We start from the raw sequence: 20587 nt of genomic DNA, 5'->3' as shown, positions 1-20587 counted from the left end.
TTGAGAAGAAGTTGGATAGACTATTGTTTATCACAGGAAAAGATGATGGGGTTGGAGACCCAAAAATTAAAGAAGAGAATGAAAATATAGAAGGTAAAGACAAGACAATAGATGAACTTATTAATGGAGCAAATATGTGTGAAAGCGGAAAGAACGGAAGATGGAAAAGTGAATTTGACAATTTGGAGCTTTATCTTAGATTTCAAGATATAGAAGGGGAAAAAAGGGTGATAATGATGGAGCTAAGAAGAGAAACCTATTCAGATATAAGTTTGACAACCAAAGACAAGCTAATGTTAATAACAATTCAAGGGTAACGAGACTATTTGAGAGATCTTTCAAGCAATAAAGTGTGGAGAGAAGTTTAGAAAAACTTTATAAAGGAGCTGAAAAGAGAATTGACACAACAATTGACAAGAGGGATAAGACTGTTTTGCCATTGGAAAGATACAGGTTGATAATGAAAGTTAATGATAAAAAGTTAGCTAATTTTGGTGATTAATAAGTAGGGATTTTAGCATTTTGTAGACTGTTTTAGATTATCACTGAATGTTTATTCATTAACATATAATTAACTACAACAATAAAAATGAAATGATAACCTTAATTAGTATAAGTAACCTGGTTATAAATTCTAAATTGGGACTTGGTGAAAATACCTATAAATCTTATTAATAAATTTTTGTTTAGATCTTGTTATAAAGATATAATTACTTTGGTTCTGAAGAGAGGGGATGTGATATAAATACTAAATAATTTTTTCGTTAACCACAATAATAACAAAGAAATGTTAATGGATATTTTTGGTGATTAATAAGTAGGAATGTTAGCATTTTGTAGATTGTTTTAGATTTTTATTAAATGTTCATTTGTTAACATATAATTAACTATAATAATAATGAAATGATAACCTTAATTAGTAAAAATAACTTCGATATAAATTGTAATTTGGGACTTAGGGAAAAGACCTATAAATTTTATTAATAAATTTTTGGTTAGAGACTGCTATAAAGGTATAATTTCTTTTGGGCCTGATGAGAGGAGAGGGGATATAAATAGTAAATACTTTTTAGTTAACTACAATAATAACAAGGAAATATTAATGGTTTATGTTTAGTGATATGTGTGTGTGTGTGTGTTATACTAGTAAAAGCAAATTGGATATAAGCTTTAAACTGTGAGCTGGGGGGGGAAGGGGGGGAAATGCGTAGATACCTTACTAACTGAATTTGTTTCAGAATATGTCATAAAGGTGTAATGTTATTGGAGGTTAATTGAAACTGCGAATGAATGTCAGTAGGTGGTTGTGTCTTTAAATACAAATGATTTTAGATAAAAACATGTTTAAATAATTGTAATTAAATGAGAAGTGGTACAGTGATAGTAAAATACATAAATTTTCTTTTTTGATTTAAAATATACAATTCAATTTGAATGAAGTATATGTAAGGATTGTGGAAGAAATGCATGATATGTATTTGTAACCAATCGACATGCTTTCTACAAGATGTAATGAAAGATGATTCTTTTTTTTTTTTTTTTGTTAATTAAAACAATAAAACTTTTCCAAAAAAAGCATGGTGCGATCACTTGCGGCTTAGATGGCTCCCTCTTCCTCTCGGATGGAGACCTCTTCCAGACTTGGCTGAACTATTATTGGTTCCTCGCTTGGTTGATTCCTGCCTCCTCTGCTAGGACGTACCAGTCATGGAGGCCATTTAGAGCTTTGTGGGTGATGTAGGCATGGTGACTGAGAATTTCTACAAGTTTTAGCTATACAATTTGGGATGAACACCCTTTGAATGGTGTGGGAGTAGGAATGGATTGCCAGAGGGGAAAAATTTGCAGACTACAGGAACCAGGAGCGCTACTCAGATGACCCTGCTTCAACGACCCTCTCAAAAGGATGCAAATTACCAGCTGTCTGCAGGGAATATGGATGCTTCCATTCCCCACTATCTTGTCAGAGCTGAAGAAGCTTCTTGGATGAGAAGAGAAATGTCTTCAAAAGAAAAAAAGCAGGAAAGCCGTTGCCTCCTGAAAAAAGCACTTTTGAGACACTGATTCTGATGAACTCAATTTCTAGAAAGGTAGCCCCAAACTTGCAAGGAACCTCCACCAAGCTTAACCGTTGCCTGCAGACACTCATTATTGTACTATAATGAGCCCTTTGGCAAACAAATTGCCTCCTGCTACAGCCAAATATTTCAAATTTTGACTCATCAGTCCAGAGCACCTACTGTCATTTTTCTGCACCCCAATTCCTATGTTTTTGTGCATAGTTGACTTGCTTAGTCTTGTTTCTACATTGGGGGGGTATGACTTTTTGGCTGTAATTTTTCCATGAAGACCACCTCTGGCCAGAATTCTCTAGACAGTAGATGGATGTGTACCTGGCTACAATTGGTTTCTGCCAGTTCTGTGGTGATGGCACTGCTGGACATCTTCTGATGTTGAAGGGAAGTAAGCATTTCATCTGCTGTATTAAATTTCCTTGGTTGACTACTGCATCTATAGTCCTTAATGTTACCTATTTCTTTGTGCTTCTTCAAAAGAGCTTGAATAGCATATCTTGAAACCCAATCTCCTTTGAAATCTTTGGCTGGGAGAGACCTTGCTGATGCTTTTGTCTTGTTCCTGTGCTCAATTTTGCATGATGTATGACGTGTGATATGAAATATGAAACTGTATTCCATAATGTCACCTTAGTAGCAGAGTTTGACTGTTCTTCACCCAGTTGTAAGCCTCTTACACAGCTGTTTCTGTTTCAGGTAATGACTGTGTTTAAACCTACATATGAAATTGATGATCATTAGCGGCTGCTTAATAAAATTAATCATACATCTGACTCTAATCCTACAAAATTCCTGAATTTGTGCAAGTGTAAGAATTGATGTCGTTTTGAAGGCAAAGGGTGGTTACACCAAATATTTATTTGATTTGGATTTCTCTCTTCTTTTCATTTACATTCCATTTTGTTACTGTATTTTTCAGAGTATAAGACGCACCTCCCCCCCCAAAAAAGAGGGTGAAAATCTGGGTGCATCTTATACATTGAATACAGCATTTTTGGCCTACTGAAACCCCATCCCCTATGCAAAAATGGACATGCAGAGGGCTTAGGAGGCTTGCAAAGTGCTCCTGGGGGCTAGGCAGGGCAAAACCAAGCAAAAACAGGCCTTTTTTGCAAAAAAAAAAAAAAAAAAAAAAAAACCACGGGCCATTTTTGCAAAAAAACAGAGCATTTTTTTCTCATTCTCCCCCTCCCCCCAGGAGCACTCTACAAGCCTCCCAAAGCTCTGCAACTCCCCCTTTTTTTGCAAAAAACAAGGCATACAGAGAGTTTGGGAAGCATGCAGAATACAAAAAACTTTTTAAAAAATTTACCTCTTCAAAATCATGGTGCATCTTATACTCCAATGCATCTTATAGTCCGAAAAATGTGGTAATTAAAAAATAATCTATTAATGCTTCTATTTCTGAAAGCATTCTTAATTTACAGCATTTTTACATAACTGCCCAACACTTTTGCATTGTACTATATATGATAATGGAGATATACAAAAACAATTAATTACATAAAAGCTTATTACATTGGCAATAGATGTGTTTCCTTTCTCTTTTCTCCCATATGCTCATAAAGACATATTTTTCTTTCTATACTTTCTTTACTTTACTTTCTTGCATTACTTTCTTATCTTATTTGAACCATAAAGGCCAATATTATAATTGTAGCGAAATTCACATCATACTCTACTCTCTGAATGAGTGGGCAAGATGAGAAAAAGGAAAATGGAATAAGATGTTGATAAAAACGCAAAAAGACAAAAATCAAGATAATTAAAAGAATCATTAAAATAAAAAAAAATGTGAACATTAAAGCTATTCCCTTCATCATATTTTGGATTAAGAAAAAAATTAAATGTTAGTGGAACTATTATTGTAATTCATAATATTTATAATAAAAATTACAATAATACAAAAAATCTACTTTTCTATATACAATAACTAGGGAAAATCAGCAAAGCTACAAAGATACAAAACAGAGTTTACAGCTCTCAGCAATTTTAGATCTGATCCTTCCTGTTTTACATATTGCACCCAACAGCATTTCTGATTATGTTTATGACATATTTTAAAAATAATTTCATAGTAGCTAAAATCAGAGAAGGATTAACATGTAAGCTTTACAAAACTGGGTTATTTATAACTTTGTATAATTTATTTTTATAAAGGTATAACTAAGACCTTTTTAAAGCATTTGCTTTCTCTTCCTGTCAGCATAATAATTAGGTCATGTGTCTTTTCACTTTACATGGGAAGATGTTCTAGTTTTATTAATCAGTTCCTAATAAGGAGATTTGGAAACAATTTTGTTTTTAAAAAATTACCCAGATTTTTATGATATATTTATGCAAAGAAGGTATTATTTTAGGAACTTAAATATTCATTCTACATAATGGAAGAGGAGCAGCATAAAGCAGCATCTCTCTGCAAAGTGGTCAACCAGGAGAGACAACATTTTTACTCTATTGAGGGGTCCCAGCAAACCATGTCTGAGCAAAACAGCGAACTGCTGGAGGGAGTTGGAAACCCCTCCACAACCAGAGACCTCCTCCTTGTAGCCTGGCGGAGGGAATGAGGTGAGCTTGGAGGATCCCCAAAAGCCCCATTGGTCAATTGGAATTGGGACAAAAGACGGCTGGGAAAGGGAGAACCAGGGGAGTCACTCTTATCCGAGGTAGACGAAAACCAGGGTGGAAATTGGAGTTAGAAGTCCCCTCTGACCAGGAGGAGCTAAATGAAGCCTTGCTGAGAGACGATCCTCTGAACAGGCATGTAACCCAGTTGGTGATGGAAATTTTGGAAAATCTCAACATCCGGGGGGAGCCAGACCAGCAACTGAGAAGCATTGGAAGGGCGGCAAATGGGGATGATGCCAGGGGAACTAACCCCCCTCTGGTCCCTGCTGATCAAGCTGACGGCACAGCAGCAACAGCTAGGAACCCAGAAAACCCTTCCTCCCAGTTGGCGCATGGGTTGGGGGCCATTCCTAACCAACCCCAAAACCTGCAATTAGAAAAGAAAACTTCTTCCCTGGGGGTAAAGTTTGATAGGAACCTGAAAAAAATTGGGATTCTTTGTGCTCACCTAAATGCAAGATTATGGGTGTGATTTTTGAATCCAAGGAGCCCAAATGTGAGTGGTCACCCTAGCCCTGGAAGGAGCCACTGCCAGATGGATGATGACTTTACATGATGCCGATGCACCAGAACTGCAGGACTTTGATCGGTTCATGGTGGCCCTGCGAGGACCCCCTCGCAGACCGCAAAGCGGTGACTGCATTAAAGTTGTGAAGCAGGGACACCGGCCAGTGGCAGAATATACTGAAAAATTCCGAGACCTGGCATGTCATGTGAAATGGCCACACAATATCCTGGTAAGGTGGTTCAAGGATGGGCTGAGTGATGACCTCTACAATGCTTGTGTAGCCCGAGGTGTCCCAAACCATCTACATGAGTGGTATCTTATTGCTGAAGAGGCAGAGATTGACATGGCCAGAAATCAGTACCGAGCCGGACAAATGTGGAAAAATCCCCACCCCAATGGAAACAAGAACCTTTTAAACTGCAAACGACACCTTCTCTGAAATCCTCAGCCTGTTTCAAGTGTGGAAAAGTGGGGCACTGAGCTGCAGAATGCCATTCTCAGGCACTGGCTAAGAAACCAGACCACCCATTGGGGGAAAACCTATGAAACCTGGCCAGCGTGGGAAGGAGACGGTCCTAAGGAGTAAGGAGACCATAGAATCTCCACCCCTCCCTTCTTGGAAGAGGAAACCCCGGCTTCGCAGAAGGAGAAATCATACTCATCCGAAGCAAACTAGAGAATGAACCACTGGTAAGCAAACCAATTAAACCGCTTACCATGCCCTAAGACTGTTTATCCCCAACTGGGAGAGGGGGATGAAAATCTCAGCTTTAGTGGACTCGGGGTGCACCCACTGTTTGATCAGCCCAACCCTGGTAAGGAAGTTGAGGATTAATTAAGGAAACTGAAAAGCCCCATAGCATTTTGCCAACTAGATGGGTCAATAGCAGGAGGGGAGCCAGCTTCATTTGCCACTGTGCCCCTACAGATAGGCATCGGAAGCCATAAGAAATGCTTACATTTAAAGTGGTGCCTGGCATGGAATGGCTATTAGTTCTGGGTCTTGCATGGCTGAAAAAATGGAACCCCAAAATTAATTGGCATCAAGGCACCATAAGAGTGCAGATGCACGTGACTTTTGCTGAGAATCCAGACAAACAAAACGGAGGGGGCAGAGCACCTAGAAACAGAAATGCCTGCTTACACTATGCCAACTCAGGGCATACCCAAAGAATATAAAGACTTGGCCGAGATTTTTAGCGAAAAAGCATCTGATGAGCTCTCCCCCACACCGCTCCACTGACTGTGCAATAGAAATCCTACCCAAAGCCAAACTCCCTAAACCCAAGATGTATAGCATGACTCCAAGGGAGCTGGAAGAACTGAGGGCATTCATTGAAAAAAACCTAGCAAGGGGCTTCATTGAACCAGTCCAGCTAAAAGTTACAGCCCCAGTGTTGTTTAGAGAGAAAAAAGATGGCTCTAAATGCCTATGTGTTGATTTTCAAAATTTAAATTTGATCAGTATGAAAAATATATACCATATCAGCATTAAGGAGGGAGATGAATGGAAAGCGACATTTAACACCCCGTTTGGATGCTATCAATTCAAAGTGCTACCATTTGGGCTACAAGGGGCCCCTGCAGTATTTATGCAATTAATAAACGAAGTGTTGCGGGAGCATCTATATAAGGGCTGCATAGTCTATATTGATTAAATTTTATTATATTTTGAGAACAAGGCAGAACATGTAAAACTAGTCCGGGTGGTTCTGAACAAACTTCGCTCTGCAAAACCTTATGCTAAACTCTCCAAATGCAAATTCCACCAAGGAAAAATTGATTACTTAGGATACCGCATTTCACACCAGGGCATAGAAATGGATCCTTCGAAAGTGCAATCGGTACTTGTGCAGTCAGAATCACCCAGAACACGCAAACAGTTGCAAACCTTCCTGTGATTCACAAACTTTTACCGGCAGTTTATCCCCATTTTCGCCCAAATTGTTCTCCACATCACCAAGATCTCAAAGAAGGAAACCTGAAACAGAAGCAGCCTTTGAACTGCCAAGCGGCATTTGAAAAACTTAAATGGCTGTTTTCAGCAGAACAAATCCTAAAGCACACGGACACAGAAAAACCATTTGTCATACAAGCAAATGCTAGTGCTGTGGCAATAGGAGCTGTCCTGCTTCAGAAAAATGAGGAAGACCAATTACAACCATGCGCTTACACATCCAAAAAATTGAATGAATCTGAGCAAAGGTGGGCCATTTGGGAGAAAGAGGCTTATGCAGTTCGATGGACTCTTTTAACCTGGAGACATTTTCTAGAGGGGAGTAAGATCCCTTTTGAAGTCTGGACGGATCATAAAAATTTAGAAGCCCTAAAGACCCCAAGGAAACTCTCTCAAAAGCAAGTACTATGGGCTCAGTACTTTAAACGGTTTGAATTTATGCTCAGATACCTCCGGGGGTGGGGGGAATTTCTGGTAGATGCACTATCCAGGAAACCACAATACAATAGTATGAAGCCAAACATAATCAAACCCATGATAAAAGACAATCAACTAGCCGCTAGAGTAACCACCAGATCCCAGGGAAAGCGAGACATTATGGAGGACAATGACACCACCCAAACCCTTCCATGTTGGAGATAGAGTATGCTTATCTACAAAATTCTTGAAGTCATTGCAACCATCAAAAAAATTAGGGCTGAGAACTTCCGGTTGGGCGGGGCCGGAGGGGGTTGTTGTTTTTAACAGCTCCGGATTCTTGGCTGCGTTAAACTGTCTAAACAGTATCCATCAACATGTCCGGGACAAGGAGAAGAAGGCGAGCAAGATATGTTTGGACAGCGCTCCAATTAAGCCCCCCAGAACATAAATCTGGGATGGGAAGTGGGAGCCACCCGGCAACATAGTTATGTCTCGACAACTGAAGATAGATTAGAAGATCTTAGTGATTCTAATATTAATCTGGTAACGAAAGTGGATGTGGTTCAACAAAAGGTTGCAGCGATGCAGAAAATGAAATTATAATGTTGCAGTATAGACAGATGGAATTTGCCTTAAGGATAAGAGGCCTCCAAGAGAAAAATCAAGAAAATTTGAAACAGATCTTCTCAGAAGCCTTTGATCAATTGATGGGAAGGCCAGGAGGGAATTTTGAATGGCAAATTGACAAGATATATCGTGTTAACTCCTGGCTTGCCAGACAAAAGAAACTCCCAAGAGACATTGTGGTGTATTTTGCTATGGGAGATATGAGGAATTTGATATTGCAAGAGTCTTACAAAATAAAGCTTCAAATTGGGGGTCAGGAGGTGACTGTTTTGAAGGAAATACCACCTAAAATGTTGAGATCGAGAAAAGTCTATGCCTTCTTAGTTGATGAGCTCAAAAATCATCAGCTACAGTTCAGATGAGAGGCTCCAGCTGGACTTGCAGTTACCTACCAGGGGCAAAGATATCGTCTTACCTCAGTATGGAAGGCTCGAGATTTTTACAATAATATATTGAAGGCTGGACATCCTCCCCCTCCTGGACCCAGAGAAAGAGAACAAGAAGGACAGGATAGACAGCAAGTCACCCAAGGACCATCAAGGCTGGACCAACTTCCTCTTTCAGAGCTACAAGGAGCCAAGGAGCAAAGACAAACCTGCGTGATTACCAGGCGAATGGAACAAGAGCTAAAAAAGAAACAAGTTTACAACAAACACATTTACCATCCAAAAAGCCACAGGTCTTAGTTCAGAAGCAGTGGGTGGAGCCACACTGAAAATCAAACTTCAGGATTTCCAGAGGGCTCTTAAAAAGCTTCAGGGAGCTAAAGATGACAACTAAGTTCTTAACCTGGAATGTTAATGGTTTAAATTCCCCACAGAAAAGGAAGAAAATAGATCACTATCTGAAACAATTTAAGAATGACATAATTTGCCTGCAAGAGACTCATATTAGATTAACTGACCAGAAATACTTGATTAATACAAGACTTGGACAACACTTTATAGCTTCTGCTCCTGAGAAGAAAAGTGGTATAGAAAGAAAGGACATGAAAGCTGAATTAATTGAAGCAGACTCTCAAGGAAGATATATTGCAATAGAACTGGTATTAGAAGGGAAAAAGATACTTCTAATGGGAATATATGCTCCCAATCAACAACAAGATAAATTTTATAAAATGCTCCATACTAAGCTAGTACATTGGGACTATAGATCTTGCATATTATTGGGTGACTGGAACGGTGTTATCGATACCAAGAAAGACAAGAAGGGTCTCCGGCAAAATATCCAAATGCGAGCAAAATTACCTAAGTCTTTTTTCGATATGATGGATGATTTTGAACTGAGAGACATCTGGCGAGAAAGGAATGCAGAAGAATATGACTTTACATTTTTTTTCCAATAGGCACCAATCCTTTTCTAGGATTGACTTTATACTAACAACCAATGATTTGCTTTCTAGGGTAAATAAGACGAAGATATGTTCCAGAGCCTTATCAGATCATAATCTGGTTTGGATGGAGTTGGAATTTGGGATGCAAGCAAGAAGGACTTGGAGATTGAATGAAAACTTATTTAGATATGAGAAAAATATTAATGAATATAAAAAATTGTTAAGAGAATATTTTGTTTTTAATATGAATAAGGGTACGGAAATGGTTTGGGATGCAAGTAAAGCGTATATGCGAGGAGTTCTTATAAATTTAAATAGGTTACATAGACGTAAACAGGGGGAAAAGAGAATTGAACTAGATGAAGAAATCAGGAAGAGAGAACAGGAGCTAATACTAAAACCAGGAGACAAGAAGATTAAAGAAGCAATTACTTTATTAAGAGAGCAATTTAATATGCTGATGTCAGACCAGGTGGCTACTAACTTGCTATACACAAAGCATAACACTTTTTGTAACGCAAATAAATCTGGTAGATGGTTAGCATATCTGATTAGGAAAAAACAGAAATCTCGCAATATATCGAAATTACATTATAAAGGGAAGGAAGTGTATCAACAGGATGAGATTCAAAAGGTTTTTTGTGAATTTTTCACAGGATTGCACATGAATGACAAAATACAAGGTTTAGATATAGATAGATACCTGGGTAAAGAAAAAAATACTTATAGTTAAAGACAAGCAGAGGGAGAGATTGAATCAACCAATAACTTCAGGGGAAATTCTCCAGGTAATTAAGCAGCTAAAGGTAGGGAAAGCACTGGGTACAGACGGCCTGACATTGGCTTATTATAAAAATTTACAATTAGAAATGGTAGAACCTCTTAAGGAACTGTTCAATAAATCCAAATGGAAGGGAAGGTACCTCCATCTTGGAAGACAGCCTTTATATCCCTTATACCAAAAGAGGATCAAGATCTTAGTCAACCAAAAAATTACAGACCTATATCATTACTTAATATAGATTATAAAAATTTTACTAAAATACTACCAAATAGGTTAATGTTGGTTATTCAGCAATTGATTCATAATGATCAAACAGGTTTTATACAAGGGAGACAAATGAGAAGTAATGTAAGACAAATTGTTAATATACTGGAATATCTGGGAAAGAATAACCAAATCCCTGCTGCGCTTATATTTCTAGATGCCGAGAAAGCTTTTGATCGAGTGAATTGGCAATTTTTATTGGAAATATTGCAAAAAATGCAAACAGGAGAGCATTTTTTACAATCAATTAAAGCAATATATCAGGAACAAACAGCTCAAATCATAGTCAATGGAAGCTTAACAGATCCATTTAAAATCGAGAAAGGTACAAGGCAGGGTTGTCCCTTATCCCCATTACTGTTTATCATAACTCTGGAACTATTGTTGAACAAAATACGGGGTTCAGATGGTTTACAGGGAATCAAATTTAGGCATCAAGAATATAGAGTACGTGCTTTTGTGGATGATTTGGTTATAACATTAACCGAACCACAGGAATCTAGTAAGATTTTAATGAATATGATTAATCAATATGGCCAAGTGTCCGGATTTAAAATAAATTTAGGGAAAACAAAGATGCTAGTTACAAATATGAACACTAAACAAAGGGAAGAATTAGAAGGAATGACAGGATGTGAAATAGTTAAAAAGGTTAAATATTTAGGAGTCTATATTTCAACCTCAAATGGGAAGCTATATAAGTATAATTATGAACCATTATGGCGCAGCATACAGACAGAGATGAAAAATTGGGAGAAATTACAATTATCTCTGCTGGGAAGAATAGCAGCAGTGAAAATGAATATTCTACCTAAATTTTTATTTCTTTTTCAAATGATACCAATACTTAAAAAAGATGCAAATTTGCTTGAATGTCAGAAGGGCATTAATAAATTTGTATGGGCAGGGAAGAAGCCGAGAATAAAACTAAAAGTAATGCAAGATGTGCGTGAGAGAGGAGGTTTGAAATTACCCAATTTAAAACTATATTATGAAGCAGTAGTTATATCGGTAATTAGTGACTGGATTAATTTAACAGATGATAGAATACTTAATATCGAAGGGCATGATTTGGTATATGGTTGAAGAACCAATAATGTTGGATACATGGGAAGAGATCTGGGTAAGAAATGTAAAGTTTACTGTTCTGTCCCCCCTTCTCCACTCGTTAACAAACGGCAGGCAGACAAACTTAAAAGAAACTTTCTTTATCAGTTCTTGGCTCAGACTGGCTTCGAGCCCAAAAATAACATAAATACAGTCTCTGACCAGATAACAGAATACAAAACAAATTTTTCTTACGGCAACACAAGTTGAACAAAACAAAAGCAAAGCACTTCTTCCAAAGTCTCTACGAATCAGGGTTACAGAAATCAAAGCACTTCTCCAAGTGTATCTTCTTGAATCAGGATTACAGAAAACAAAGCACTTTTCCAAGTGTATCTTACATAAATCACGATTGATGATCCATCAATGTTGAACGAACCAAGGAACGTTGACTCCTGCAACCAGGGCGTGGCAGCATCCGTCCTTTTATCTCCAAAACCCCACTAACGAGCCCCAGCTGCATCGTTAATCTTGCATTCCGAAAATACTCACAGAAGACTGCTGCTGAGTCACAACAGTTTACACAAACCCAAAATTTGAGAGAAAACTTTTATAAGATGTTTTATAGATGGCATTTAGATCCTAAAAAACTGGCCTCTATGTATCCGAATTTACAACCTAAATGCCGGAGATGTGATTGTGCTGATGCTACTTACTTTCATATATGGTGGACTTGTAAAAAGGTTAAAGCATTTTGGATAAAAATATGGTGGATTATGCAAAATGTTCTTAAAAAAAGGATAAAGTTTACCCCTCAGTTATTTTTGTTAGATATAATTACTGATTGTACAGTTGTAGAGATTAACCTGAGTTTGCATTTAATAACCGCAACTAGACTGCTGGTGGTGCAATACTGGAAGAAGGAAGACTTGCCTACTATTCAAGAATGGACATTGAAAGTAACAAACCTAACTGAGATGGCTAAAATATCAGCATATCTCAAGGACCATTCAAACGAAAGATATAAACTGGAGTGGAGAAGATGGATTGACTATACTCAAAATAAATATGGGACTAAGAAAATTCAGATAGCTTATGACTGAAGAAACAAGGAATGATATAATCTGTTTAGAGCTAGCCTAGCCAGGAGGAGTTAAAGCCCAAATGAAAGATGATATTAACTTTTTAAAAAAGTTTATTTTAGAATGTTTTTGTTAAAGATTTATACCCTGTATTGGTTCTGTGAAGTTGGGGTGGGGGAAGGGTGGGGTGGGGTGGGGGGAGGGAAGTAAATATTTGTAAAAGTTTTTTTTTTCAAAATTCTCAATTAAAAAAAAAGAAATTAGGGCCACATTTCATCAGATCTTTCCTGATCACCAAAATTATCCACCCAGTAGCAGTACAATTATTCCTTCCAAAGACACTCGGGAAAGTCCATCCAGTGTTTCACATTAGTTTACTCAAACAAGAAGTAATCTCACAATTCAGACCATAAGCACCTACACCTCCTATTCCTTTCATGATAGAAGGCGGACAACATTTTGAAATTAAGGAAGTCCTGGACTCTAGGACCCACAGGGGGAAAACCCAATACTTAGTTGCTTGGAAGCATTCACCTTCAGCCCAAAATGAATGGGTAGAGAAACACCAGATTAGGGCCCCTGCCCTATTGAAAAAAAATCACTCCCAATACCCTGACAAACCTTGTTAAAATACTATGATGCAATTTCTTTTCCTATTTTTTCACAGGTGGATCTCTCCTTTTTCTAAAGAACGGCAGCATGTCAGATCTCTAAAAGTGATACTGCCATTCAATTGGGAGGAGGGGAGCGTCGGAGTTAAATCATTAGCTACATCTGAAACAACTGAGTTTTACAATTTTACAACTGGTTACCTGTCACCGGGAGATAGCCATGGGAACATGTGTTTAGGGCAAGAGAGTTAAGGAAGCATCTTCACACTTGTCTATTGGTCAGAATCTGCATTCAGACAAAGGGGAGGGGGTCATTATCAGATTAATCCCATTTGCATGGCTTAAAGGTTTTCAGATGCTGCTTTGCCTCTAATGGTTTCCATCCTGCCTGATTAAAGGTTCCTTTTGAAATAATCCATTTCAAGAGTCTTTACTTTCTCAAGTTAGGAGAGGAGTCATTACAGAATGCTTTACACTAGAAAAAATAACTGTTACATAACAAAACAAAACAAAAGCCAAAACAAAGCACCATATAATTTAAAAAAAATGCTAGAACTTTAGGAAGTTGTGATCATGTAAACTGTAGCTTTTATACTGAACAGCATTAGATTTGAAGGATGTAATTATTTTAAAATAAATTATTAAATAAATTATTTTATTAATTTTACAGTAGAGATATATACATTATATATCTTTTGTTTTACAAAGATAACTAGCATTATTTGCTAACAAAACACATATTAATAGTATGCTCTTTTAAAAAAAGGATTGAAAATATTTTTAATAATAGAATTTTAACTTTTTAAAAAAGATATTCCAACATACAAAGGCAAAGAATAATTTACATGCATTATTTAGTGTCCAACGTATATAGTTTCTGAAGATAATTTGGCATGGAATCCAAATGAAAGGAAAATTGTTCCATTAGAAAAAATTACATATTGCAACAAATTACATATTTTGTGTCTGTGATTATTATTTTTATTTATACTCTTTGCAAATATTTAAATACTAATATGAAAAACCCAAATCAGAGTTCTATTTAAAACAGTTTTGCTAAAAAATTAATTCAAAAAATTTTAGTTTTTTTTTTACATTTGTAGATATGTTATTTGGTATTTGTGCTAATACATAGAAAAATCAGTGTCTAAATATTTTACATACCTTTTGTTTGATGATCATGTCATTGATTTCATCAAGATCACTGACATTAACTATATGGGATTGTATCACTCGATCCAACAGAGAAAGCCAGTCATTGAGATCTGCCCATGCCTTATTGAAATCAGCCAGGGCTGGTACCTCTAGAAGCAAAGATGATGGCATTTCTTGTTTGGAGATAGTAGTTTCCTTGGATACTAGAGTTTCTGTAACCACAGTAACAGTTTGGTTAAGAAATTACTGTCAAAGGGAAAATGTGTTAATACATTTATTTGTAATGGAAATCATGTTTGCATTATTATTTATTTCAATTGCCCTCATTAGCAGTGTAGTCAGCTTTTTCTTTTGTTTTAATAATTAACATGTATTTATGTGATTTGGGCATAGTGATAGCCCTTTAAAATGGCTTTTTGCTGGAGAAAAAGAAAGTAAAACTTAATTTGCAGATCAAACAATTAAATTATTCTATTTCTCCATAGCCTTTTGACCTTCTTAAACCTGGATTTTTTTAAAATTGCCATATCACCATGGAAAACTTTAACTAGCTTCTGATTTCCAACTGACAAACTGACTCTCTAGCACTATTTCCATTATGATATGGTACAGAAAGATGAACAGATTCAAGAGGGGCTGGGGACAGACTTAGAGCCCAACTACTTTCCCTAAGAGTAGCTATTTAGGTTTAGGCTTATTTTCAAGTATAAATGTAAATATAACCTTCAAATTGATCAGAGACATATCTAGCCCCATTTTATTGTATAAAAAGATTTTGTTTCACAAACTGCAGCCCAACAGATGTATTTATTTATTTATCATATTTATATATTATTCTTAACATTTCTTCCCATGATTACAGTAAAAACTCAGAACCATTAGAGTTTCCTAAAAACAGTAACAACGACAACAACAGTATCACATAAAAAGTAAGCATTTCCTAAATTTGGAATTATATGACATGGCCCTTTCATGGAAATCTGAAACTAAGTTTATAGACCATTTCAAAATTATCTAACAGTAGTAGGGACTTCAAATACTACTTTATAAGGTATACATAAAGCTGACACCAACCAGAGCATACAACTCAAAGAAGTAGTGCAAGATTGGAAGACGTGGAGAGACATGGCCCATAGAATCGCCAAGAATCTGACAAAACTGAATGGATATCATCATCATGTATGTATGTGATGCCCAAAGAACACCCAAATAAACATGTATTAAATATAAACTATGTGAATGACTAGAGGAAAAAGTAAAGAATCTAGAGACAACTCCAACCTATGCAAAAAAGCTATACCGAAATTGAAGTAAATAATAAATAACTCCCAAGAATTTGATCCTGCTGATAAATGCTTGGAGGAAGACAAATGGAAGTATGTCACACATAGAAGGAAACACAATAATCAACTGCCCAATTTAACTCAACCAGAAACAACCCCATTAAAACTGATCAATCAATTTCTTCCTCTAGATGAAAATAGACAGGCCCACACACCCTCTCAAAGAAAACATGCAAAAGTCTACAAAAGAGACATAATCAAATATCTCTTAAAAAGCCACATCAACAAACAAACCTGAGATGAAGACTGGAAGCGAGACAATCAGAAAATCCATGGGCTCTAAAGAGCTTCATGTAAATTCTGGCTGACAAACCGCTGGAATTTTCGGATCAGAACTTTTCTGTAGGGAAAGTGAAGAAGGAGCTGCATCTCAATAGACCAGGAAGAACATAACTGGTTCCTTGCAGGTCAGAGATTAGCTCTCTGAATTGGCGGCAGGGAAGGCGGCATTGTAAAATGGCTGCTACACAGCTGAGGCATCTGGACTAAGCATTGAGCAGGAGCGGTGATTGGAAGGAGTGTTGAGTTCTGGTGAGAAGATTTAAATAACCAACTGATACAAATCAGAATTTGGAAACGGGAAAGAACCTTTTGAGTAGAAAATAATATTAACAGAAAGATTGGAAATTTGGCAAAAAGAAAAGAAAAAGAAGGAAAAAATTGTGGTTTAAATCATTAAACTCAAAGAGAATTGCTTGTTTTAAATAACTTGGAGATAGAAATGAGAATTGTCAAACCCATTGAAATACAAAGCTTTGAATTTGGATTTGAAAAGACTGTGTTTTTAAAAGAGATTAATTGACATTTGGGAACCTCACAGAAAAGAAGGAGGGGGAGCAGAGGATAAATATCGATACTAAGGAAACTTGCTTTATTCTAATATGTTCTAATTTACACATCTTAAGCACATCTTTTACCTCTTTTAACTAGAGGTAAAAAATAATAAGAGGAAAAATCAAGAAGAAATGTTGTTTCTCCCATTTGCAATTTTATCTTTTTTTGATTTAAAACCTCCAAGCTGTACCTTTGAAAATCATTGAGTTGAAAGAATAGAGGAATGGAGCCATTTGCAGGAGGGAAGAAAACACTAACAGAATAACAAAGAAAGCAAAATGTCACCATTTAAGGAGGTTTTGATTTTGCACAGATCATTTAATTTTGCACCTGGATAGCTGTGGAAGAAAAGAAGAATGTCTTCTTCTTTTTTTCTTTTTAGCTGAACTGGAATATTGGAACTGGATTAGAATTGGAAAATAAGAAGAAACTGTGGAACTGAAATTATAATTATATGACTGAGATTATTATAAAAGGGCAAAAACTGTAAATTTTAAACTGGACACTATGAAAAGTTGAGAATTTAAAGAAATACGTGAGATTATAAAAAATATGCACGAGTTACTAAAATTAAAATCAAATAAAATTCTGAACTTAAAAATTGAGGAGAAACAAGAAGTGAGGGAAGAAAAAGGAAAAAAAAGTGGAGCTACAGAAAAAGCAATAAAAACAAAAAGACAGACAAAGTATTTCACTGGGTTTGACAGTGGCACAGGGAAAATTTAAAAGGGGGGATATGTCCCAACAAAGAAAGGGAATGGGATTATAGAAGAAAGGAAATGGCCAGACAGGCATAGAGAAGAAAGGAGTGATAAGAGAAAAGAGGGTAAGAAGACAGGGAGACAGATAACTTTGAGGGGGAAATGCCAAAATATGCAACAGAGATTGATGAAAAAGTCAGGGAAGGAAGAATATACAGCCAGTAGAAAGAAAAAGCAGAGGCTTAGAGTTTGGGATAAAAGGCTCACTAAGAAGAAGTGGAAAGGATAAGGGGGGAAGAGAAGATTGACAGGAGAGAGGAAGAAAGGAAGCATACACATATGTATACAGAAGTACATATATTAATATGAATGATTAGCTAATTGGATATTTAGAAATTGCTATGTGGAGAATATAAAGGAGAGGTATGTGATTTGTTCTTTTACATGATAGTTAAACTGATTTGCTAATTGATTGAATAACAAGGATGATAATGAAAAGATATTTAAATATAAGTTAAAATATTTGGAATATAGATATATATAGAACTTTTAAGGAGATGAATATAAGTGAGATGCATATTGCCTGCCATGTTAAATAGCAGATTAATGGAATGTAATAAGCATTGAATAGCAAGGATTGTAACTAAAAGATAATTAAATGTAAACTAAGTAAAGATGTGGGGAAAACTTGAAATATATTTGTAATGGAAAAATTACTGAGATTATAAAGAGAGAACTAAAAACTTGGCCCAGGCCCAGAGCAGCCGAAGCCGAGGGCAGGTTTGGATTCCCCTTGCAGCGCACATAGAAGGACCGTTCAGGTAAGTCAACGGTCATTCTCCTGTGCGCTGCTTGGGGAATCCAAGCATGGGACATGCCAAAGTAATACACTTCATGGGCAGGAGCGAGGCTGGTCTGGTCCTGTAGCTGAAGAAGCTACACTTTGCAGCACGCGCTGTCCAAAGGATGCCTCAGCCGAGGCATAAATGTCCACCTTGTAGTAATAGATAAAGGGTGATGGCGATGACCAGGTCGCTGCCCTGCAGATGTCATCCACCAAGGCCTGCGTTGCCCAGGCCGTCGTCGCAGCTGCACTCCTGGTAGAATGGGGAGTGATACGACTGGAAACTGGTCGGGACTGGCAGTCATAGGCTAGGGCAATACACGCCTTCAATCAGCGGCTGATGGTATGCGACGATGCCTTGTGGCTCATGGTGACACGAACAGGGTCTCCATCCTTCTGAACGACACAGTGCGTCTCACATAGCGGCGAAGTGAATGACGAACGTCGAGATGATGCCAATGCCATTCTCGGGGGTGAGATGGCCATGGACAGAAATCTGGGAGAGTGATTTCTTGGGACCTGTAGAACCATGAGTTGACTTTCGGAATAAAGGTCCAAACGTAATATGACCTTGCTCGGATGGAAGTTGCAGAGGTCGCCTCGGATGGATAGCGCCACCAACTTGGACACACGCCGGGCCGATGTAATGGCTACCAAAAAGGCAGTCTTAAGAATCAGTAACCTGAGGGAGATGGTCCGAATAGGCTCAAATGGAGCCGCCATAAGAGCATTTAGTACTAGGGAGAGATCCCAGGTGGGATAGTGATGAACAATAGGTGGGCTAAGGTTCGCCAGTTCCTTCAGGAAGGGCCGCCCCCCCAAGTGTTGAGCTAGGGGTTGGCCTTGCCCACTGCCAATTATGGTAGAGAGAGTCAAAATTTTACAGCAGAGGGAGTTAGGTCCTTTGTCCATGTACATCTGTAGGAAGTCCAATACCTGTGGTATGGTCTCCACGGTTGGGTCCTCATCCGTTGCCTGACACCATCTGCAGAATGCTCTCCAGGTAGCTTTGTAAATGCTGGTTGTTGATGGGTGGCGAACCGCCTGGATTGTGGAGATGACCTTATCAAAGAAATGCTGCTGACTCAGGATCGCCCACTCACGTGCCACACGGTTAACTGTAACAGCTGTGGATTCGGGTGGATGAGAGCTTCTTGCGAGAGGAATATCCGGTTGTCCGGAATTCTCCATGGGAGAGAGACAGACAGATGGACGAGGTCCGCGTACCAGGGGCATTGTGGCCACATCAGTGCGACCAGCAGCACTTCCGCCTGATCTGTCAGAATCTTCTGCATGACCAGCGACACAATTGACAGAGGCAGGAAGGCATAAAGGAGGCCCACCAGCCAAGGGCTTCAGAGATTGTCGGTGCCTTCCACTCCTGGTACCTTGAACCTGGTGTAATAATGTGGCAGGTGTGTGTTATTGGGTTGGGCGAAAAGATCCACCTGCGGATGGCCGAAGTGGCAGGACAGTTCTAGGAACAGGGTTGGGTGCAAGCGCCACTCCGCCTGATCCACCATGGCCCTGCTCAGCCAGTCTGCTTGGACGGTCACAGTGCCCAATATGTGTTCCACTTGGACTGACAACAGATGGTTCTTCACCCAATGGTGTAGGCGTTCTGCTTCCATCATCAGAGCTTTGGACCTCATGCCCCTTTGACGGTTGACATGCACCTTGGAGGCCATGTTGTTGGTGAGTATCAGTATATGGTTGGAGGTGACCATGTCTCAAAACGTGCAGAGGGCTAGGCAGATGGTCCATAGCTCCAGCCAATTGATGCTGTTGTTCAGCTCCTGGACAGTCCACACATCCTTGCGCCACTCGTTTCAGGGCGTGGGCCCCCCACCCAAATTGGCTCACATCCATGGCAACCACAATCTGCTCTGTTCCTTGAAAAGGCATCACTTGAGGATTCAGGACGACAGCCACCAACAGAGTGATAGGGACATCTTGGTCGGTAAGCAAATTCTGGTCAGAGAGTGACTGGTGTGAGCCCTTTGGAGTTGATACCACTGTGGTCGTGCGTGGAACCGTGCCCAAGGTACAACATCTATGCAAGATATCATCTTCCCTAGAAGTTGGGACAATACCGCAAGGGAAGGTGATCTCTGCTTGAGCGCTTGACTCACCAAGGATTGCAGGCTCTGCTGTTTCTCCCTCGAAAGAGCGACCACACAAGTCTCCGAGTTGATGATTGTCCTGAGATATAGCAGGGAAGTGGTCGGGTGCAGATGGCTCTTCGGAAAGTTCAGCACGAATCTGTGATCCTGTAGGGCGTCGATCATCAGCTGTAAGTCACGATAGGCCTAGTTCCGGGAAGACGATAAGATTAAGATGTCGTCGAGATAACAATTGACTCTTATGGGAACCG

The 20587-nt window shown here is 38.4% G+C and overlaps 1 protein-coding gene across 1 annotated transcript in view; it reads right to left on the bottom strand.

The window, feature by feature from the left end:
- DMD (dystrophin) overlaps positions 1–20587 on the bottom strand; it is a 1161901-nt gene that overhangs the window by 483657 nt on the left and 657657 nt on the right. The window contains 1 exon segment of the mRNA XM_032219839.1: positions 14501–14703. Coding sequence (XP_032075730.1) covers positions 14501–14703 — 203 coding nt within the window.

Source organism: Thamnophis elegans, chromosome 6, assembly GCF_009769535.1.
Source record: "Thamnophis elegans isolate rThaEle1 chromosome 6, rThaEle1.pri, whole genome shotgun sequence".
Lineage (NCBI taxonomy): Eukaryota > Metazoa > Chordata > Lepidosauria > Squamata > Colubridae > Thamnophis > Thamnophis elegans.
This window is presented reverse-complemented; position numbering and strand designations above follow the sequence as displayed.